This window comes from Conger conger, chromosome 4 (assembly GCF_963514075.1).
Source record: "Conger conger chromosome 4, fConCon1.1, whole genome shotgun sequence".
Lineage (NCBI taxonomy): Eukaryota > Metazoa > Chordata > Actinopteri > Anguilliformes > Congridae > Conger > Conger conger.
The window spans coordinates 58,588,481-58,613,005 of record NC_083763.1 but is presented as its reverse complement, the minus strand read 5'-3'; the positions used below and the strand labels follow the sequence as shown (position 1 = coordinate 58,613,005).

The following is a 24,525-nucleotide window of genomic DNA, read 5'->3' as shown; positions in this document are numbered from 1 at the left end:
CTGCTCCACCCACCCCCACCTCCTACCACCGTCTGAGACCCAGAAAAACACGGAGAGAGACGTCCATGAACCCAACCAGGCCACCAATGAGAGCGCAGGGTTCACTCTCTCTGAACAGGCATTGGTGCTTCCATAACCCCCTGGCTCAACCCTTCCCCCCCTCAACACAAGCCTCAGCCTCCGCCCCAACACCATTCAGGCGAGATCTAACCCAGGGATGAATAATGTATGGAAAGACTTTCATGTATCTGCTGGGTTTTTTAGCTGGGGAATTCATGCAGAATGCATGGTGAGCCCGGGGAGAGCCCAGCCTGTCCGCGGTTGTGTGTTTGAGGCTCAGAGATGCTCTACGGCCATGTCGGCTGAAGCTCTGCCTCGCGTTTTCTTTGTGTTTTGGATCCAGTCTATCGTACACAACCCCCCCCCCCCCAGTGGTCTCCATAATTCAGCCCTTCACGTCCATCAATCTGGGCACGTCCATCTTCCTCTCCACACGGCTTTCATCTCCAATCACCCCTCCCCCCTCTATGGTCCTCTCTTTCACTGAGTGCTTCACAAGGCCAAGTGTACCCAACGCCCCATCCCCCACCTTCCTCCGTCAGTGTACCCAACGCCCCATCCCCCACCCTCCTCCATCAGTGTACCCAACACCCCATCCCCCACCCTCCTCCATCAGTGTACCCAACACCCAACCCCCCACCTTCCTCCATCAGTGTACCCAACACCCCATCCCCCACCCTCCTCCGTCAGTGTACCCAACACCCCATCCCCCACCCTTCTCCGTCAGTGTACCCAACACCCCATCCCCCACGTTCCTCCATTAGTGTACCCAACACCCCATCCCCCACCCTCCTCCGTCAGTGTACCCAACGCCTCGTCCCCCACCCTCCTCCATCAGTGTACCCAACACCCCATCCCCCACCCTCCTCCATCAGTGTACCCAACACCCCACCCCCCACCTTCCTCCGTCAGTGTACCCAACGCCCCATCCCCCACCTTCCTCCATCAGTGTACCCAACACCCCATCCCCCACCCTCCTCCATCAGTGTACCCAACGCCCCATCCCCCACCCTCCACCGTCAGTGTACCCAACACCCCATCCCCCACCCTCCACCGTCAGTGTACCCAAGGCCCCATCCCCCACCGTCAGTTGTTTTTTAAATCAATACCTCACACGCGCATTCGTACATCTGAAGCGTCTCGAGCACTGTGGCTTCCTGTGTGTGAGGCAGCCTCCATGTGGCACTTCACACAATCAGACCCACAAACCCGGAGCAATTAGCATTTTGATCCGAACGGGAGCGGCAGCTCGTGAAGCAGCGCATCAATAATGCAGACTGCTGGGGATCCGGGCTGCTAAGCCACTGGCCCCTGTCCTAGGGCCAGCAGCGCTGGGTACACTCCCGCTCATCTGGGCCTGCTGTAGTGACAGAGTGCGCGTGCGTGATATTAATAACAATAACAGGAATACAGCGGGCCGGGTGGGCCAGCGCCGGGGGTGACCCACGCTGCAGGGTGAAGCTCACAGAAGAGCAGCAGCAGACTGAGGGCATTACGGAGAACAAAGGAGCAAGGTGGCGGTGGCCGCTTGGGTGCTGGGCGGCTGCTCAGGGGCTACAGGACTGTTACTTCATGCCTGTGTGCTGGGTTCTGCATGCGCTGGGTGCTGCATGCACTGGGTACTGTGTGCACTGGGTTCTGCATGCGCTGGGTACTGCGTGCGCTGGGTACTGCGTGCACTGGGTACTGTGTGCACTGGGTTCTGCATGCGCTGGGTACTGCGTGCGCTGGGTACTGTATGCACTGGGTGCTGCATGCGCTGGGTGCTGCATGCGCTGGGTGCTGCATACGCTGGGTTCTGTGTGCACTGTGTCCTGCGTACGCTGGGTTCTGTGTGTGCGCTGGGTTCTGTGTACATTGGGTTCTGTGTGCACTGGGTTCTGTGTGCACTGGGTTCTGTGTGTGAGCTGGGTTCTGTGTACATTGGGTTCTGTGTGCACTGGGTTCTGTGTGCACTGGGTTCTGCGTGCGCTGGGTTCTGTGTACGCTGGGTTCTGTGTGTGCGCTGGGTTCTGCATGCGCTGGGTTCTGCGTACGCTGGGTTCTGTGTGTGCGCTGGGTTCTGTGTGCACTGGGTTCTGTGTGCACTGGGTTCTGCATGCGCTGGGTTCTGCGTATGCTGGGTTCTGTTTACATTGGGTTCTGCGTGCACTGGGTTCTCCGTGCGCTGGGTCGTCTGTATGTACAGAATCATGCAGAGGGATCCTGCATTCTGTCAGAGCTCTGATCCCTGCCAGGCGGGCAGGTTAATCACGCTGCCTGTTCTCTCAGCAGGAAACAAAGCTCTGTCTGACTGCGCCTCAGCTTCCAGCTCTACTGGTGGGGGAACACTGCAGCCATCGCACGCAAAGAAAAAAACTCTCACTCCACGCCCACTTCCAAAATCCACCGGCGCGAGCAGCAGAAATATCCGCTCTCACCTCCCCCTCCTCTGCGAGGTGTCATGTGGGGGGGGGTTGGGTGCTCCCGTTCTTTGTTTACTGAATTACCTGAGGCACAATGCAGCCCAATCCAGCCCAGGAGCCCCAGTTTCACAGCCACTGCTCCTCTGCTCTTATTGATTTGGCAGCATTAAACATTAACAGGCCGCGGGGTCTCGGGAGAGGGCTCTGAGCTGGTGTGGAGGAGGTGAGGAGGAGCTGAGGAGGCCATAAAGGCTGAAGCTGTCCAGGAACAGGAGGAGTGCGGAAGTTTAAGAGAGGGAAAGGTCTATGGACAGAAGTGAATAATGATGCCCCTGCAAAATGTACAAAGTGGAGCATTTATGACGCATGCAGTCTGCTGGCTGGTCTTCCAGTCATGAATACAAGGGTTCGCAGTGCTTTCTACAATGCCCCAATTCAACAATGTCCCAGTTACGGGGAAGTTAAGAAAATATCTTTAAGTTCCTGCCTTTCTAATACCCCCATATAATACCTTATTTTATATTCTAGTTATTCAAGTGAACTGCTATCAATGAACTTATAAGAGACATAAGAACTACTTCAAAACATGACCTGGAATGACACTATTTGCAAAACAGATGCTTGAGATGATAATAGTCATATGCAAATATTAACCTGGGGGCTGGAGTGTAGGTGTGCTGAACGTGTCTCAGGCGTGTGGATCCTAGCATAATCAAACTGGTCTGACTTTGCTATTCTGGCAGAATAACAAGCATGAATTTCCTTTTCAGAGCACCAAGTTGAAGTGGGCTCTTTCTTATAATCAAAGAAGCTGATAAATGGTCTCAGTAGCATATCCCCAGTTAATAAATAAGCATGAGCACTAGTGCGTTTCACTGCACTAGTCGCCTGTACACACAAGCGTTTAGTGCCCATATCCACACATTAGTGCCCATATCCACACAGTGGCACAGAAAGCGTTTAGTGCCCATATCCACACAGAGGCACAGAAAGCATTTAGTGCCCATATCCACACAGAGGCAGTGCACAGAAAGCGTGTGCTACAGTTGCCATTTCTGCAGCGCGTTTGCGTGGGAGAGAACAGCCGAACGTGTGATTCTGGGGGAGGGAGAGGGGTCTGTCGGCCCAGAAGGCCGCTCCCCCACCTCGTCGCAGCGCGGCAGCGGAGAACAACATCACACACTGTAAATCAGGGGACGGCAGACACACGGCGGAAGAAAGCTCAGCACCGCCGCGGCGCTGCAGAGACACCGTACTATAACCAGCCTCCGGCTGCCGCATTTATCAGCAGTTATTGTTTTAAAATCTCATAATCACGGAGATAATTTCATTAAACTGGCTTTAACTCAATCCGGTCCTGGAAGCGAGGGGGGGGGGGGGCGGCTGGAGCCCGGCAGTCCGAAACTCGGGCGGCTGTTCCACCTCCTCCCCCCGGCGTAACCCGCGCTGGCGACGTCCCTTTAATTAAGGCTACGGCTCCACGTAGAGCTGAACGTCGCAGCTACGGACGCGGGGACGCGGGGAATCGCGACTGCCACTTTCATGACACTTCCTCCCGCAAGCCACTGGGCTAAGCGCCGAATTTAAAACGGGACAAACAGAAAACAGAAGAACACCAAGCCTTCTGTATACAGAAGAACTCAATTACAGACCTTCAGAAGCATGATAGCATCATGTCTATGACTCTCTTTGGCGACATTAGCTCAGGAGGTTGCAACGGTCGCCTGGCAGTCGAAAGGTTGCCAAATCGATCCCCCGCTCTGCGTCCCTGACACCTAGCCCCCAATTGCTCCCGACGAGCTGATTGGTACCATGCATGGCAGCCTATCACCGTTGGTGTGTGTGTGTGAATTAATTGTAAAGCGCTTTGGATGAAAGCGCTATATCAATGCAGTCCAAGAGTGACAGCCACAGTTCTAGACCAGGTCAAAGGTGCTGAAGGCCAAAGGTCAAAGGCCACAGAAAAGCGAGCTGCTCTATTGATGATGTGTCCACCGTGCCTACCCTGAAGGAGTCTGCTGAGAGAAGTGGGAGATTCTGCTGATATGCTGCATGTTTCAATAAGGACCAGTTTCCTCCCAGACTAATCTCCCCTTCACACAGGAAGCCAAAGGCTACATCTACCACATGGTTCCTGTCACCATCACTGGACTACTCTACAGAGAGAGTACTGCTATGGGAGAATGGTTCTTTTGAATCCCAACTAATTTGCCCAGTGGGGAGTATATTATGTTTGAAGTACAGTAGACATATACAGGGTTGTAGCAGTTCTCAAAGATCTGTGATACAACTTGATGTAAGCGTTAGGGCTCACCAATTAAATTTCTGTCTTTTGAGACTTTGGGCAAATGCCAAACATTTCACTTAAAACGTGTTGCAGTTTTTTTGTGATGAATTTAATACATTTGGTTTTCATTCTTAAAGGTTATACATATTTTTTTAATAACATAAAGAAGCCTTAAATTCCCATTTCCCAGCTCTGTACCCGACGGCTGTATTCACCACGATCAGCAGTGACCTTTCTTCCATTATGCCTGACGTTTCTGACAGAGATTTTCAGCATACTGGAAATTTCAGCAGACGTATGAATTCAGTTCAGCCGGGCACAGCCCTGGGTGTCACACATCACTGGAGCGCCCCGCGTTTTTCCATCCCACCCTCAGACCTCCATCGAGTCAACATGCCGGCAGAACAACTCCTCTCTTCGTGGACAGACACGAACAGTATGTTACCTGACCCTCAGAGACCGACAGCACCTGCTCATACACGCACACAGCATTAGCGTGTGTGCCCGTTTGAGCTACGCAAACGAGCGTATCCCCCAGTTGCACTGTACACAGCTTCTGAAGTGCGGGGCTCATCCACGGTGACTTTATCAGATAGAGGGGCCTGGGACAGGCGGCAGTAATAACCTGCTAAATTACCCTCCCTGAGGCTCGGAGAATATCAAACCCCTCTCAGACACGACACGAACCTGGACAAGAAGATAGGGAAAGAAATAACCCTCATAAAACCGGGCAGCGTAATTAGTCTTTCATTGCCATGATTTAATAAAATCATCATCGCACAATTCAATTGGATGTGGCAAGGCGATAAAGCTCTGTAGGCAAGAGAATCGCTGTAGCAAGCATTTCTCTCCGGCTCTTTCTTATTGTTCCTGGTGCTAACGTAAATAGAGAACAGAACTGACGTAGCCGTACTTTAACCTTCTAATGTTGCTGTTGTGCCTCACATTTACTGCACACGGCTCCTGCCACAGAACCCTGGGGGGGCACTGGAAGGGTGTTCTCAAAGCCCCATGGGTAATCTGTGAAGGATGCTGGGAATGTCATGCACAATGGACAGGGTGACCTGTGTGGCTCAGGGGAACTGGGTTTTTTAAGGTGGTCCGCATGCATTTCTGTCAAAAGACAATGAAAGGCCTTTTCATGTCACACAGAGGCCTACGTTAAAGTGGAGGTATGAAAACAGAGCGCAATTGAATTTATTTATATTTAATTTGTTAACTTCTCTTAATCTCGAAAGAATCTGGAACATTCCCTGGTAAAATTGCATTAAAATGATTGACTGGAGGGCCAGATCATATGGCACAGTCCATACTCTTAAACTAATTTGTGTAACCCCCCCCCAGTGGGGCTTGAGGTTCAATCACGAACCCTTTCTTCTCTCCACTGATTTGAATAGAGTGGAAAAAAATACAAAGGGGGAGCAGACTGCTCTCTTTAAGTGGACCCTGCCACTGTCCTGCATGGAGGAATGCAGAGCTCGAATCTTTTCAATGCACTTTTCAAGCAGCCTTACTTTAAAGAGGACTAGCGTGGCGTGACAGACGTGCAACAGTGGAAAACGTCTAAATACGGTCGTCTTTTAAGTGCTGATGTTGCCTAAAGGGTTGAAATAGTGAAGGTTAAGCAATTAAACAAAACGGTGGAAACTATTTAAAAAATGACATAGCAATTCGAGTTATGTTCAATTAAGCAGGCTGAATCAATATTATTTCGCACGCTACCGATATAGCGTCACATATTTGGAATTCATTTATATTAATTTGCGTACAACAAAGAGAGGTACGTCAGCACCTGTGCTGTTAATAGCACCGACCCCCATGCCAGAAATATTTGGCTCCTTCCCACTACAACACAGTGAAAACAAAGGGATAGTCTCTGATCCAAAAATAGGCCCAACACCCCTCTCTGTTTCCACTAGCTGTTATCGGCCCCATCAAAGCCATTTCAAACCCTATAAATGATTCACCAAATGCAATTATCCGTTTTGATAGTCAGCTATATCGAGCAGTAATTAGCACACAATCTTTGGAAATGCACCTTTAATAGGTAATATAAATGTGAAATATTAACTGCTTTCATCCACTGAAATAGCTGTTGCTGACGTTAAACCGGTCCATTTTATTAAATAGAAATATCATATATAATTAATATATTACTCTAAAAAACTGATAATATATTGGTATTGATAATATATAAAATAATATATTGGTAATAAATAACTTTACATGCTCCACCAAGTTAATGTTACAGCAATGCTCCCATTTTCCCCATGCAGTTTCACTTTACTTAAAAATGTGGTAAGTATATTACTAAAAGGCACAGGTCATGCCCATATCCACACATTAGTGCCCATATCCACACAGTGGCACAGAAAGTGTTTAGTGCCCATATCCACACAGTACACAGAAAGTGTTTAGTGCCCATATCCACACAGTACACAGAAAGTGACATGCCCCAGGTCAATGTCCCTCTAAGTATCCCCAATAACATTTACCATTCATGACCATATTCCAAAACAATTCATTTTTTCCCTGCCTCAGCATTTTGAGATACACTGATGTTCTTCATAAACCAAAACAAAAAAACAACATTAAGCAGCATTTTAGTGCAGGAAATTTCACACGTGAAATTGTGCCCTTCTCATTAGAGCGGCTTTAGAGGTCAGCCTCGGAGCAGAGGGAGGGTCACAGAGGGTGTTCACTCTTTCCCGGGGGCCCCGGTCACCCCCCTCCCCCCCTGACGCTCGCTCGGTGCACGTGACCTTCAGGAGGCTCCATGACCTCACCCCGGGGCCGATAAGGGTGAACGAGGAGTGAAGTCACGGAGACGCCAGACGGTAATTACTGCTCTATCAGCAGCTGGAAATAAAGGACGCGCGCCCTGTAACCACCGGGTGAGCTGCACTGCTTTCTGACACGTCAGGCTCCCCACGCCCTGCCCTCTAACCGCACCGCCATTACGGCTCAGCCCAGCGCGGGGCTGTGTAATGGGCAGGCTTGTCTAAACCTCCTCCGCCGGCTGGAACGGCTAAGAAAACAAACTATTGTTTGTTTTGAAAGAAGAAAAGAAAAACAAGCACGGCGCTGAGAGGATAACCGTTACTGTGCACGTGTCCGAGCTGAAATCCGTTTGAAATACTGAAGTCTATCATCGCTCAGCGATATCACAACCAAAAACTAGTACCAAAAACCGAATCTCTGGGCTCCAGCACCTGGGCCGTGTGATCCTCCGTGAGCCAATGAGAGCCCGGCGCTGGGGCAGAAGGGCTCCACACCTGTCCGTGCAGCGCCGAAAATGGCGGTGAGGCGGAAAGTGAAAGCGGTGTTTAGCGTAATTACTGCGGTGGGCAGGGGCGGCAGGAAGGCAGCTCAGGATCCCTTAAGCACAGCCTGCACAGGACCCGTGACGTAAATGTGCCCTGAGCACACACACACACACACACACACACACACACACACACAGTACAGAGCAGCAGCCCTGAACTACCCTCTCACAGCTTCAGTAAAACCTGCGCATAACTGTTTGAAATAACGTTTATGAGTTACCTTTCTATTCTGGGCAGGCTGGACTCTTTCAGACAGAGCATCTCACAAAGTGCAGAGGTCAGGCTTTTTAAGAAGGCAGTTGACGAAGCCCCACATCAGGAGCTGTTGAAACACTGTGTGGAACCTCACTGCGAGGCTCTTGTGTTTTTCTAAGGCGGTTCTCAGGGCCCTGCTGCTTCTGTTATGCTGAGGAAAACACCTGCCTATTTCCTCTGAACGCTGAACAAGATAGGGTGCTACCTGTCTAACCCTCCTGACCCCACACACAAGGTCAGCACTGACATGAGCCAAAAAGTACCCTCCCTTGACCCTGAGAGACACACACGGCCCAGAGTCCTAACATGCAGAGATGCAAAGTTCTCCTTTGAGGCCAGAGGCTGTTCACACATCTCACAGTTCTCCTGCTCCTTCGCAACCATGTCCATCTCAACAAGGGTTAGGGTAAGAACCACCTGACATCAAGTTACAGAGATCCTCAGAAGAACATTAATACAGAATGAATAATGAACATTACATACGGTAAAAATAGCATAATATATAAATATAGCAATTCATTATCAGAGAAAAGTGACGAGTACAGAGAGAGAAAATAAAATCAAGTTCCAACTTGATTTCATGCCAACTCAGCTATAATAGAACTGTTCATATCGATATGGAATATTTAACACACAAAATGGCGGTTGAACCCTGCATCAGAAAAATGCGACACCCAACGATTCTGCCTGCAGGCACGGGGCCCAGATGGCCTTGATATCTGTGGACTTTGGAAACCCGGCGGAGGGCACTCTGAGCCTCTGGGTGCCACAGTGAAACTGAAGAACTTTGTTTACTCCCGCTAAGCGGCGTCCGTAAGCACGGCTTTGCGCTCTTCACTAGCGAACATCAATTACAGCCCGGATCCCTTATCTCAGCACTTCCCCGGGCTGCCAGCATCGCAGTGATTTCCTCTATAAATAACCGGGGTTTATTCTGGGGGCCGAGGGGGCCACGGGGGCCGGGGGGCCAGGGGCGGGGCGTGCGGGGGGGCCCGGCGGGAGTTTCCTTACCTTCTATGGAGGGCGCCTGATCCTGGGCCGCATACAGCATCTCCTTAAACGCCTGAGGAGGGAGAGGACAGACACACGTCCCTCTGTTAGACACTGACAACACAGCCTTTTACCTTCAGAGACACACACCTGACACTTCATTATACACTTTCACAGAACTGCTCATATCCATACATAATGTACCACAAAAACTCAAAAACCCTATTATACACGATAAAAACACACTATAAAATACCTATTTGTAATACAGTATACTTTAGAAGAAAAATATCTGTAAAATTATGGACATTTAAAATTATGAACATTTAAAAAAGCACAAAAACAATAACTGTTTCAAAGGAGCAAATGTATTTCTATTAACCATTCACTGAAACACAAAAACAAACACAAAAATGTATTTGCTACAAACGTATCCTTTAAAATAAACAGAAATACATATTTACTTTTGCCATTTGAAATGGAAGTAGCATTTTATTATAGACTTTGATTTAAAAAAATGTTGTTGATCACTTAAAAATAAACAAATGCGTTATTTAATATTTATGTCATAGTTTACTTTGCAGTTGTAATGTAATGTGCTTAATAAAATGGCATTTTATTACACAATAATAGGAGCAGCATTTTAATAATAAGAAAACAAATCACATTTTAATTCACACTTGAATTAATTCACACAAATATGATTTTATTTTGCACTTTCAAGCCTAATTGAAATTGCAAGTCTAATCCCTCCTTTACATTTCACATCAAATTTAAGAACGATCATACAGCAATTCACATCTTATATCCTACAAAGAATAGGATGGTTATTGGAAATTTAGAGACAGCAAAGAAAAGGAATGAGGCATTGTCTATGAAGGCAAAGGCAAGATGAGCACAAACTCTACACTGTGCTGAACACAGTCAGCTCAGGACCAATACAGACTGAGGACGAGTCTGTGATAAACCATTCTCATTCTTTCAAACGCAGCATGGACAATGTGTCCCCATTTTAAAGTTCACATTCTACCGTGTTCTTCCCATGCTGTAAATATGGTTATAAAAGTTGCTATCAATGTATAAGGACAGGCAATCACGTTCTCGAGTGTGGAAAAGAGAGAGGGCTGAGGGTTTAAACACGTAGGCTCATGGCATGGGAATAACCAAGGACACTGAAAAGCATCCAGTTCCTCCACAGCATCAGCATGAGACAATAATTGAGGTTACAGCCCTGGAGGTGGAGAGCAAACCATAACAGAACAGCACTATGGGACGTCGAGGTCCTCCGCCTTGATTTCACCGTGGCAAACAAACAATCTGAATCACATTTCCGCAGCACTCGCACGGAGAATACACAGGGAACAGCCGCTGCCACAAAGACCTACTTCCACAGAATGACCTTGCAGATAATGGAAAACTACTGGAAAATTATTAATATCATCTTTAATTTATTCATCCAACTGCGATGCCCAGGACTGCAGGAGGCTGGAACCTCAGGCTACTGCTTAGATTCATCTCCGGAGCAATCCAACAAACTGAATGGTCTGTTTAAGTTCAAGGCAACTAGAGATTCAAAAGCAATAATTAGGCTTGTAAAATGCACCGGGCGGATAAACGACAGTGCACTAAGATGGAGATAATGAAGACTTCAGCGTAAACCCCAGATCACTTAGGCGAAATCACATTTCAGGTAATGAGCGTGCCGGTAAACATTATGCGGTTTTCTTTATGGAATCAAGGAGCGCACATCTGCCAATGAAACCGAAAATAACTTTGAAGTTTTCTTCAGACGATATCTCTCTTGAAGCGAGGGTTCGGGCCGGAGCGTCCGAGGGCCGGGCCCTTCGGAAAGAAGGGCCGCTCTGCTGCGTGTCTTCAGGCTCCGGGGCTCCTTCGCCATGCGCATATTGTTCAGTGTGCAGATGGTGACCCGCGCTGATGGCTCCATAACTCAAGCCCGAAATAAACACCGGAGATGTCACTGGCCGTGCTGATGTCTACAGCCCTCACAGCTGGTGCCACACAAACCGCACTCCTACACCTGACAGTGCTCCACCCCACACCGACGATCACGAGCAACACTGCTTTACGTGTTAAACTAAGCTAGAGACAATCCCCCATGGAGCAATGTGGGGTTAAGGGCCAAGCAGCTGTGTGGATCTTATCTCGGCCACATTGGTGATTTAACCACCAAACTCGCGGGTCCCAGTCATGCACCTTAAGCACTATGCTACAGGCTGCCCAACCTGTCACATAATAATAATAATAATAATAATAATAATAATAACTGCAGCAGTGGCTAATTTGAAAGCCTTGCCTTCTCGGGAATGCAAATGATAATTTCCCTGTTTTGTTGCCTCTCTTTAATCCTTAGACATACTTGTAAAACCTTTGCTTTACAATGGCAGATGGCAGCACTGCATTTATAGGTAATGTGATGTAAATTTAAAAGGCCATTTCAGCAGGCCGTCCTCTTCTTACATCAGCTGCATTTGAAACACAGTCGTACTGTAGCTATTCTATTACTCTATTAATCTTCTCTTTAAACAGCAAACAGTGAAAGTTTTATAGAATTTTGCGCAATTCCCTTTGTCGGCTCAACGATATTCATTACTTACGTAACCCATTTTTCAAGGCAGCCTTTGCATATTTAGTAAAAACAGAGGGTGCTGAAGCAGTCGATATGCTGTGGACTGAAGTAACATGGAGGGACATTAGCATAAACGGGCTCTGCTCTCGCTAAAGAAACGAGGAGGGTCTGACACTGCGAGAGGGGAGGGGGCAGAAAAGAGAGACTTGGGCAACACGTCCGCACAGCACTGATCCCTTTACCCACATTAAACCCGAAGAGTCCCTCTGTAACTCATTCCTGGAAAGCCCATTACCCAGAGGGCCGTGCGTGCTCCACAGCCATGGAGCAGGGGCCAGGCTAATGGGGGAGGGGGGGGGGGGGGGGGGTTAGGTGGGGGGAGGGGAAACATGCAGATTATGAGGCTGTCTGTCTCAGGGGGGATACCAGCAGGATGGAGGCATTGCCATGGCAATGGTAAGTGTGGAGTGTGGGGGGCGGGGCTCGGGAGCTCTCCTGGGAGCGTGCGTTTCATGGTGAGACCGCTACAGAAGCGGTGACTGGGTGCAGCAGTAAGGCGCTCCGCCGCGTGCGTACCCTGCCACTTCCTGTCTCTCCCGCGCGGGACCCCAGGCCCGTCTCTACGGACAGCAGCTCCGCGGCCAGGGGAGCGTGGAGAACAGATGCTGTCACGGTGGGGCGGTGAAGAGCTGTGTGACAGCGCGCTCTCAACATCTATATAAAGATCCATATGGCTATGTCCAATCCCGCACAGACCCGCCTTACTGCATTACATGTACTGTTTCACCATACATACAGGCAAAATATTTTACTCTCTTTAAATAATATAAAATAAGTAAGAAAATAAGGAAATAAATAAGTCAATCAATAAAACTCCCCTTACAGTAATGGGCTCAAGAACAAGGCACTACAGACACATTAGACCCTATATATTTTTTGCTGACAAGGCAATGTTTAAAACTTAAACTTTGAAGACACAAACTCCTTGTGCCTCCTCCTAAATGCATCATGACGCAACAACCCAACAAAATAATTTGCCATGCAAATGACCTGTGTGGATCTGCATGATTCACTCCAGCTGATGACAGGCCCGTCCCGGCCTCACCGGCTGACACTGCGGCAGAGCAGGACAGAGATCCCACATCACAGACAAACGCATGAAGCCACACTGAACAGCAGCAACCTTTCACAGGCGAGACACAACCATTTACTGCACCGTTTCCCCTCGAAGCCGCCTTGTGAGTACACCCTAGTCATGTCATAAATATAAACATGATCCACTATGCGACACTTTTTAAGTCCACCTTTGTTCATCAGTGACCGTCATGTTTGACAATACGATGCCAGCAGACACCAGTACTCCCCTTTACGATAGCGTACGAATACTTCATTTATCAGAGGCCAAGAACTGGTAAACTGTAAGAGGTCAGGTTAGCATGCACGTTAGGCGTGTTTGTGCAACCTACACAGGGATCAGACATAGCTAATGCAGGCGTAGCTGACTGGGAAATATCAGCAGTTCTGCACTGTCACATCAGTACACAAATACCCATAGCAGGAGGAGCTTCTGTGTACGCACGATTCGGAGGAAGTCATGATACATTTGCAAAAAACAAATGTGGTAAAGGAATATCATGACCTGTCATGCACATTGGCATGAAATAAGGCTGCATGACAAAGCGCAGTCTTCTGAGCATCATCTTCTATCATGACCTCAGATCAATGGGCTGGAGGAAAGCGTGTGGTTAGCCCAGTAAAGTGCTTAGTAAGTACTGATCTGAAATCAGCGTCGCTGAGTAACAAGTTACAAGTAACAAGCGCTTTAAAATAGAACATCACTATTGACCAGCCAGCACATGCACTGACAATGTAGTCTTCAGCCCACCCGTTAAAGTTCGGTTGATAAACCCCTCAATACTGTATACTCACTTGCCGGGTCATACAGTGCAGTCCATAAATATTTGGACAGTGGTACAATTTCTGTTCTTTTGGCTCCATACAAAAGCACATTAGATTTGATTTAAAACAATATGAGGTTAAAAGTGCAGACTGTCACCTACAATTTGAGGGTACTTGCATCCATATCTGGTCGATATAAATACCATCAGGAAGCAATTGAATACACCGGTCTAATCAGAAACAGCTGACTGTTACTTTTGGTCCCCTAAAGTGGGGGGGTCTAGGTATGAAATGGGACGTCATACCCATCCAGATCACCCAATATGCAAATTTGCACTTTGCCTCATATTCATTGTCAAAATACGTAACGACTGCACTGTGTACTATATGCTGTGTATATGAATACGGTGGAAAACTCAATTTCAAACTGACTGTTGGTAAAAATGATGGTGGTGAACCTGATACAGACCACAGCTATCCAAGACAGATAGGACTTACACCTTTTGCAATGAGAACTGGTAGAAAAGGCCATGTGAAAAATTAAAACAATTATAAACACATTTTTAAATAACAAATGATATAACTAGAATTATATTAGTGCTGTATGCATCAGCCTGAAACCCAAAAACACCAGCCTGCTTTGACGCCGCTTCTGACCTCCTCTGGCAAGAGAAACGATCGACACAAAGACTTGCTTTGAAATGTGTAACTGAAAGGGTCCAGGCCATGTTTTTATTTAATCGTACACTTTATTCTCTCCCAGCGTTTTTGAGGAGAGACGGAGAGCCCAGATCAGTCACTAGTCTGTGTGCATCCCACGCAGATCAGAGGAAATAACAGACCTTTCAGTCTCATTCCCCTCTCACACACAGTCCTGCATTCCCCTCTCACACTCAGTCCTGCATTCCCCTCTCACACTCAGTCCCCTCTCACACTCAGTCCTGCACACCCCTCTCACATTCAGTCCTGCATTCCTCTCACACCCAGTCCTGCATTCCTCTCTCACACACAGTCCTGCATTCCCCTTCACACTCAGTCCCCTCTCACACTCAGTCCTGCATTCCTCTCTCACACACAGTCCTGCATTCCCCTCTCACACTCAGTCCCCTCTCACACACAGTCCCCTCTCACACACAGTCCCCTCTCACACACGGTCCTGCATTCCCCTCTCACACTCAGTCCCCTCTCACATTCAGTCCTGCATTCCCCTCTCACACTCAGTCCCCTCTCACATTCAGTCCTGCATTCCCCTCTCACACTCAGTCCCCTCTCACACTCAGTCCTGCATTCCCCTCTCACACTCAGTCCCCTCTCACACTCAGTCCCCTCTCACACTCTGTCCCCTCTCACACTCTGTCCCCTCTCACACTCTGTCCCCTCTCACACTCAGTCCCCTCTCACACACAGTCCCCTCTCACACACAGTCCCCTCTCACACACAGTCTTGCATTCCCCTCTCACACTCAGTCCCCTCTCACACAGTCCTGCATTCCCCTCTCACACTCAGTCCCCTCTCACACACAGTCCCCTCTCACACACAGTCCCCTCTCACACACAGTCCCCTCTCACACACAGTCCCCTCTCACACTCAGTCCCCTCTCACACACAGTCCCCTCTCACACTCAGTCCCCTCACTCAGTCCCCTCTCACACTCAGTCCCCTCTCACACACAGTCCCCTCTCACACTCAGTCCCCTCTCACACACAGTCCCCTCTCACACACAGTCCCCTCTCACACACAGTCCTGCATTCCCCTCTCACACTCAGTCCCCTCTCACACTCAGTCCTGCATTCCCCTCTCACACTCAGTCCCCTCTCACACACAGTCCCCTCTCACACTGAGTCCTGCATTCCCCTTTCACACTCAGTCCTCAGGCACACTCACTGCTCAGTACTCCATCTCCCTCGCCCTGCCAGGTCTGTGCAGTGCAGTGCAGTGCACTAATACACCTTAATAAGCAAACCCCAAATAATTTTTCCAGTTAGCATACATCAATTTTCTGGAACAAATGCTCCTAAAATGGAAGCACTGTAGAAACCTGCTGCTTTGTGGCGAGCATCATCTCTGCAGTTGCGTCTTGTCATATAATAATAATAATGTTAATAATAATAATAATAATAATAATAATAATAATAATAGTAATAATAGTAATAATAATATCTTTTTATTAACTGACACTTTTCAATCCAAAATGACTTACAATCGATTCGACTAAGCTGGAGACAATCCTCCCCTGGAGCAATTTGGGGATAAGGGCCTTGCTTAAGGGCTCAACACCTGTGTGGATCTTATTGTGGCTACACTGGGGATTGAACCACCGACGTTGCGGGTCCCAGTCATGTACATTAACTACTACGCTACAGGCTGTCTTTTGGGCCGTCTCCCCGGTGTTCCAGGTGGAAAGTGTCTTTGGGGCCGTCTCCCTGGCATTCCAGGTGGAAGGTGTCTTTGGGGCCGTGTCCCTGGCGTTCCAGGTGGAAGGCGTCTTTGGGGCCGTGTTCCTGGCGTTCCGGGTGGAAGGTGTCTTTGGGGCCGTCTCCCTGGTGTTCCAGGCGGAAGGCGTCTTTGGGGCCGTCTCCCTGGCGTTCCGGGTGGAAGGTGTCTTTGGGGCCGTCTCCCTGGCATTCCGGGTGGAAGGCGTCTTTGGGGCCGTGTCCCTGGCGTTCCGGGTGGAAGGCTAGAGTATGCCTTTCAGGAGGGATACCTTTACTCCAGACATAATCAATTCGCTTTTGGACTCATTTCAGGCAGGATTAGCCAGAGGTTTTATAAGCCAGGAATAAATGTAAAAAGAACAGTGCTTGAAAGGCAAATTAACTCATCCTCCACTCTGCATGAGTCCAGCTGTATCCAAGCACTCTGTCTTTCTCTCAGTCTGTTTATATGGCTGCTACCTCCTACTCTGCATGCTCACTAATGGCAAACATTTTTTTTTTTAAACAAAATTTTTAAATGCATGCCAGTAAACCGCTTATTCGGAATATATATTCTGACACAGATATTCATCATTTTCAAGTGCTCGAATACGCCCAGCATGTAAATGTATTCATTGGGCGTAATGTATGTGGGACCTGAAGTGTTTTAAAGGGGTTTGAGCAGAACTCATTAAATGACAAGAACCCATGGGAGAGAGAGAGAGGGAGGGAGAGGAGGATGTGTAATACAGTGAACTGGATCTATCTGTGCATGCATGTGTGTGTGTGAGAGAGCGCAGCAGTTTGTGTGGGGTCAGGGCTGAAGTTTAGCTGCTACAAAATGACAGCCAAGCTAAAGACTCATGTCACCCACACGCTTACACGAAGATGGATATGACACACATGGCAATCACGGTAATGGCCCATAATTGGTCATAAAATAAATAATCAGCCCATTCCCTACTGAGAATGGGAATTAGTGTGCGTGCACACATTCTAATCTGCAGACAAAAACCAGAACAGTTATGTGGATGCACCCAATCACACTGAACACAGTCCTGCCAAACCTCACATAGTGCTCCACACTGAACACACAGCCATGCCTCCACACACTGAACACACAGCCATGCCTCCACACACTGCACACTGAACACACAGCCATGCCTCCACACACTGAACACACAGCCATGCCTCCACACACTACACACTGAACACACAGCCATGCCTCCACACACTGCACACTGAACACACAGCCATGCCTCCACACACTGAACACACAGCCATGCCTCCACACACTGCACACTGAACACACAGCCATGCCTCCACACACTGCACACTGAACACACAGCCATGCCTCCACACACTGCACACTGAACACACAGCCATGCCTCCACACACTACACACTGAACACACAGCCATGCCTCCACACACTACACACTGAACACACAGCCATGCCTCCACACACTGCACACTGAACACACAGCCATGCCTCCACACACTACACACTGAACACACAGCCATGCCTCCATACACTGAACACACAGCCATGCCTCCATATACTGAACACACAGCCATGCCTCCACACACTACACACTGAACACACAGCCATGCCTCCACACACTACACACTGAACACACAGCCATGCCTCCATACACTGAACACACAGCCATGCCTCCATATACTGAACACACAGCCATGCCTCCACACACTGCACTGAACACACAGCCATGCCTCCACACACTGCACACTGAACACACAGCCATGCCTCCACACACTGCACACTGAACACACAGCCATGTCTCCACACACTGCACACTGAACACACAGCCATGCCTCCACACACTACACACTGAACACACAGCCATGCCTCCACACACTGCACACTGAACACACAGCCATGCCTCCACACACTACACACTGAACACACAGCCATGCCTCCATACACTGAACACACAGCCATGCCTCCATATACTGAACACACAGCCATGCCTCCATACACTGAACACACAGCCATGCCTCCACACACTGCACACTACACACACTGCACACTACACACACAGCCATGCCTCCACACACTACACACTACACACACAGCCATGCCTCCACACACTGCACACTACACACAGCCATGCCTCCACACACTGCAGCCTGACCACATCCAAACGCTATCTCAGCCGACCACAAACAACTGCAACGCTAAACATCGCCAATGAGGCAGAATTAGAGGGAGCCAGCCGCCACTGGACTGTAACACTGATTACGGAGAGAAGAGAGGAACGGACTGTTTATCACACCCACTTCTGCTGTTTTCATTACGCCTCTAAGCACTGAGAAAATGAACTAAGTGACGCCGTTGTTTATGGACTCCTGATAGACTCCCGCAGATAAACTACATTAAATTAAGAAAACGTAAAAAGCCCATGAATAATTAAGAGAGCAGTTTCACAGGCCTATTAGTAGTCCTTGTGGAACAACTGTTCTTTAAATAAATGAAGACAGTCAGGCCTAGTGTGCCAGCCAGAGAGGGGTCAGGTCCACGGCTACAGCCGCCCCTGTCACCGCCGGAGAGCACAAGGCAAGCAAACGAAACAGGAGCCCGAAACGCTCAAACCTGCACACTAACACAATACAGATACAATCAAGATTTCATCAATTAATCACCACCAAATCACTTAGCCAATGCCTCAGCCAAAGCCGGTGGCTATTAAAGGATTTTAATTGCAGATCTCCCATTCGAGTTAGTTCCGCTGCCTGAGTCTTCTCAGAGGACGACTGATATGCAGGGAGGGACTGCATTCAAACGCATTCACTCAGACAATATTCTGTGCACATAAAGCACACAGACGCTCGGGAGGAGTGGGAGGTAATAAGTGCTGTCATTTTGCATCTGTACGTGCGGGCGTTTCACACAGAGATCGATGCGTTCTCTGCACTTTCTGCAGCACAGCTGCTTTCTACAGAGCTCAACAACAAAGCAGCTTTCATTGGCAGTTGGAAAGATGCTGCCGTATACAGACATGTGACAATAGGTAGGGACCGATGCAATTTGTGGTAAAACGCACAATGCAGTATTACACAAATGAGCTAATGGAAGAAGTGCGTAGTTTACCTCTTTTTAAGAGGCTGATACCTGATTACATTACATTAATGGCATTTGGCAGACACTCTTATCCAGAGTGACATACAGTTGATTAGACTAAGCAGGAGACAATCCTCCCCTGGAGCGATGCAGGGTTAAGGGCCTTGCTCAAGGGCTCAACGGCTGTGTGGTCCTTATTGTGGCTACACCGGGGATCGAACCACCGACCTTGTGGGTCCCAGTACCTTAACCACTACGCTACAGGCCGCCCACGTGATGATGCTCACAGACAAATGGCCTTCAACTGAGGTCGGACAATCTCCATCCACGGAATTTACAGGAAATTTCAGGGAGAGTTTTGGTAATTTTCCAACACAAGGACTGAAATGCAGTCAGAATGAAGGTTCTGTGGAATTTCAGGCATGCGGCGCATTCTTTCTCTGGCCCTCTCCGCCTTTCAGCCTCAATGAGTCAAAACAAGCAGGTGGCACTTACGGCCCAGAATGCACCACACCAGACAGCAAGCTGGTTCAACTGGCTCAAGACTGGCTCATCTTTAGAGGACTATGGAAGAGAACCAACAACTATCTCTCATTTGCATTTGTTTTTCACTTCTAGTATAGAGCATGCAATGTGCTGTAATGACATGTGATAGCCGACACCAGCACTGCACTGCAGTTAGATGTTGACCCACTCTCCCTGTGCCCGAAACTGCATGGGCAAAGCCAGAACAGCAATGGAAAAACACCTGGCAAATGCACAAAGGCAGAGTTTCAAAACACTGGTGCCACTGTGGAAAAGACACTCAGCAAAAGATGCAGAGAGAGATAGCAAATTATAATACCAACATAGGGCCATTTGAAGGACATTTATGTATCCACAAGAACTATTGGGGCTATTTTAGGTGCTTTTTTAGCAAACTGTAATCTCGCCTTTCTGTTCTTCAGATTTATCAGTGGTTTGCATGTACACCTGCATCCAGGATATTGTTTTTGATCTGTTGGGCAAATTAAAGCTGAAAGTCTGCACTTCAACCTCATTGTATCCTTTAAAACTCTAGATTGAGTTCTGTGTTCTGCACTGTGCTAGTGTCTCTTCTTTTTTTATTTCCTTCATTTACCTGAGCATTACATGGCTAACTGGCTGGTAACAGGGTGTTTCAGTTTGCTGGTTAATTTGGCTACTAAAACCCCGTGTGCGAGTAGCATGAAGTACCTTGGTGCAAAACACATCCACAGAAAAACACAAATGTGTCCTCTTCACACTTGTTCCTGTGTTCAATCTGCACTTCACTGTACGTCGCTCTGGATAGGAGCGCCTGCAAAATGCCTTGTAATGTAATGTAATGTTTCAATTACTATTTTTTGTTATCATCTTTGAATATGGAAGTATTCTGCATGGTTCCAGTACAAAACAATTGATTAAGTTGAAATGCTAATCTCCCCGATGCCTCACTGTACAGCACTAGGAATATGAAGCAGTTCACCTGGTTGAATTTGGCCATTTTGCTTTCATCCTGCCCATCAAATAATCAGACCATCATTGATACCACTTTGATATTATAAAAAAACCTTTTGCAAGCTATTCTTCACTTTCTAAAATGAGAAATTTTGACAACAAAGCTTGCATTATTATTTGTTAAAAGAATTAAAAAAACATCCTAAATAACATGCTATATTTCAGTCTATTTATTTTCCCCAGCCCCAAGTTATGTACAGTTCAAATGGCCATAAAATATTCCAGATTTAACATGAACAATGACAGAATTTGATAATACATTTCTGGCCGATGAATATTGAAGTACTCTCACTTTTCAAACCACCATCTGTATGTAAATGAAGGTCTCCAAGCAGGATAAAATCTTCATTTCACCAACTGTAGCTTTTAAAGTTGAGATAGACATGTTCTCTCAATGTCTGTATATTAAGACGGGCAGCAACGCAGGGCAAATGGGGGGAATAATGTCAGAGAAACATGCAGCCTGAGATCCTTTGTCTACAATTCACAGTGCAGTGTGGGGCACAGCGGCCCCCTTCCAATGCATTCATGTGTTCATGGCCGTGCTAGAACCCAGGAACCAAAATACATTAAACCTCACAGCAAGGGGTCTGTCTTAGCCATTCTGTTCCTGCATTATCCACAGAACACACACACAATAGCACAATTCTCAATAAGGCACTGCGCTTCAATTCAATTTAGGCGCATCCAAGTTGGGTTTTTTATTTTAATTATTGACACGCCATTAAAAAACCAAAACAGGATTAGCCAGCATAAAATCCACTCTAGATAATCCAATTTGCAGTTATGCACAAAGGTGAAAATGTGTCAAATTTGACAAACTAAAAAACAAGGTCATGCATAAGCAGTAATTAAATGAGGAATCCCAAAGTGATGTACAATAGTTCTGAGAAATACACCTGTAACGAAATATACCAATAAATGGCCATTCCAGCCCATTTTAAAACAATGCCTTGCCTAGATAACGGAGACTAATTTGTATCTTTGTTTGTCAGTGAAAGATATATAGATTTTTTTTTTCTTTTACATTTTTGGTTAAAAAAAGTCGAAGGAGCATCATTGCCAAACATATAAAATTCTGAATTAAAACACTTGTGCACTTGAATGCAAGCAGTGTTTTTCTCCAAGATGTGCATTTTGAATGGAGATGTTAGTGCTGAATTCTGTTCTTTAGGGCATTTCCTATTCCAAGAGCAAATACAAAAAAATTCCCTCATCCAACTAGCTGGAAATACAATCTATTGTATCTATAAAATTAAACATGATTGACAATTCAACATAATACAGTAAAAAATATGATCTCATATTTATTGCATGGATGGAAAATAAATACATACAAAAACATCATAGACATAATATGACTATATTTTAAATACAATAATGAAAACAGGATGGTCCTGTTCATATGTGTTTAAATACTATATTATAACAATCAAGAAGACGTTGTTTAATTCACCCGTTTTGAGCACCCTATGCATTTAGCAAGATAAATAAGTGTTCAGTTTTACATATAGCGAAAAACAACAATCATTGAAAGGCAGGATAAACGGTGAAACACGAATCTAAGAAACATCTGACCCACCCTCTTTTAGTGATGAATTGGACAAAGGGATCCTTCAATTAAGCTTATAATTTCACCTGGCCGAGATAAAAACATTGCCCACTTGTAAATAACAGCGACATATATTACATCAATCATTGTTACCATCATCAATGCAGACACAACACATGCACTGGCGTATTCAAGGCAAATTTGCCAACAGTGTCTGCAACACTGTTTTACGTACGGCTATGACATTGAACAAAGATTTCCACTGCATTTGAGCATCTAACGTTAACAACTTATGTTACCCAAACTGCCGCTTTAAAAAGTTTTTTAACTGGGTAACGTTAACTGTTTATATTGTTGGATAGGTAGTTATTTCATTCAAGTTATTTTTGCAGTACAAACTCAATTCCCTTTACCCAAAATCCCGACTGACTAGCTAGCTTTCTTGTGTTAACTGACGCTAGTAACTAACGTTAACGTGCCTTGCGAGTGTTTCCATTAATTTGCGCAGAATATAAACAACATTTACGAAATGACTAACGTTAGTAGAACAGCATCGACTGAACTGTTATTTTTCTAAAGATAAAGTATTATCTAATGTTAGCGTCTGCTAAATTCATTAACGTTATACTAGCCAAGCTAGGGTGCGAATTGACAGGTGTAACGTTAACGTAATGACGTTTGTTGACCCACACATCGTATCACTGTCAAGTGCACAGTAAGAACTTATAGGTATAACATAGCTAGCTAGCTAGTTAGCTAACTTAACAACAACTGGCAACTGCCCCGTCACATTTGAGCAAGACGAGAGGTTAGGCTGGTAAATTCAAGCTTTGCGGTCTCAAAGTTAAAATCCATGAGGCTCAATTAACCACAGACCAAGTTACCCAATATGCGACTAGTCTTGACAACAACCAAACGTTGGACTGCAGCACTCAAAGTAGGCTATTAGGGCATTAAGTTATCTTTCACAAAATAAAAAAAACCCACCACTTTTCTGTTAGCTACAGACTATTTGGTAAGTAGCGAGCTGCGTTAAATTACAACATGTTGTGGTCGCTGCCAGTGTTGTTGATCAAGAAGTAAGCCCATCCACAAATTATTGTGTGGGCTAACGTTAATGTTAGTTAACTTACCTCATATTGGATGTATTGTTTCCTCCACTCCGGAGTGATATGAGCCGAAAGATGCTCCGCAAATTTCATCCTGGTGTCCCCTCAAGGTCCTTTGGCTACTCCTTGTTGGATTTAGCTTATTGACTCGTCTTATTTTACAGGAGACTTATTGGCTAAGAGCTCGCTAGCTAGCCAGAACTAGCAACCGTTACACTGCACTAATAAGCGGTGTCTGTTTCAGCCTCGTCCCAGTTATCGCACTCCAAAGACACCCGGTCCCACATATTATTACACTGGGAGGGGACGGCGTTAAAAACACACACACAGCAGTCGCCCTCCTTTAACCTAGTTTCTAATCACACTGTAACGGGTCAGAGCGAACGTCTTACTGGACGACTTTCTCTCTCGCCTCCCTGACTCGCACTGGAGGTAATTTCGTCCACCATCACATTCAGTAAGCAACGTCCTTGCGTCATCGCGTAATGACCGATGGTACCTCCTTCTCTGAAGTCCCCAAGTAGGATAAAAATTGTTGTTTTAGTAGACCTACATGTAGAAACGCATTTCTGTTTATGTATACTAAGGTCCGTATACTCCGATTTGGAGTTTATCGGCCTGAGTATTCTGAGTTTAAAAAAATATAATTTATTAATTTGATTCTGGTAACGCGGTGAGCTCATCTGACCGCTTCTGGGAAACTGATTCAGATAATTCAGGTCTGCTGTAGAATACTTATTCATACCCGTTTCATTGGGAATCTATCACAAATTAAGAGGCCAACAATGACGCACGGTGGTGCTGTGGCGTGCCCATTTCCAACTCGGAAAAGGCTGAACAAATATTACTGCAAATTATATTGTCATTGAGCATGACAAACGTCCAAATCTTCAATCAGTTTTGTTGAACGAAATCAACTTTTAAAACAGTAATGAGAAGTTTCTGCAGAAAGGTACAGGCCAGCTGAACCAGTTCTACAGCCAGGCAGAGATTTATTGGTCTTGAAAAATGAAATGCAAATAAAACATTGTTACTGTGCCT

The 24,525-nt window shown here is 46.7% G+C and overlaps 1 protein-coding gene across 1 annotated transcript in view; it reads right to left on the bottom strand.

Annotated features, from left to right (window-relative positions):
• xpr1a (xenotropic and polytropic retrovirus receptor 1a) overlaps positions 1–23,890 on the bottom strand; it is a 100,590-nt gene extending 76,700 nt beyond the window's left edge. Inside the window, exons 1-2 of the mRNA XM_061239412.1 lie at positions 23,509–23,890; positions 9,345–9,396 (exon numbers count right to left, since the gene is read on the bottom strand). Coding sequence (XP_061095396.1) covers positions 9,345–9,396; positions 23,509–23,577 — 121 coding nt within the window. The 5' untranslated portion in view covers positions 23,578–23,890. The remainder of the gene's footprint in view (positions 1–9,344; positions 9,397–23,508) is intronic.
• Positions 23,891–24,525: the final 635 nt, after the last annotated feature.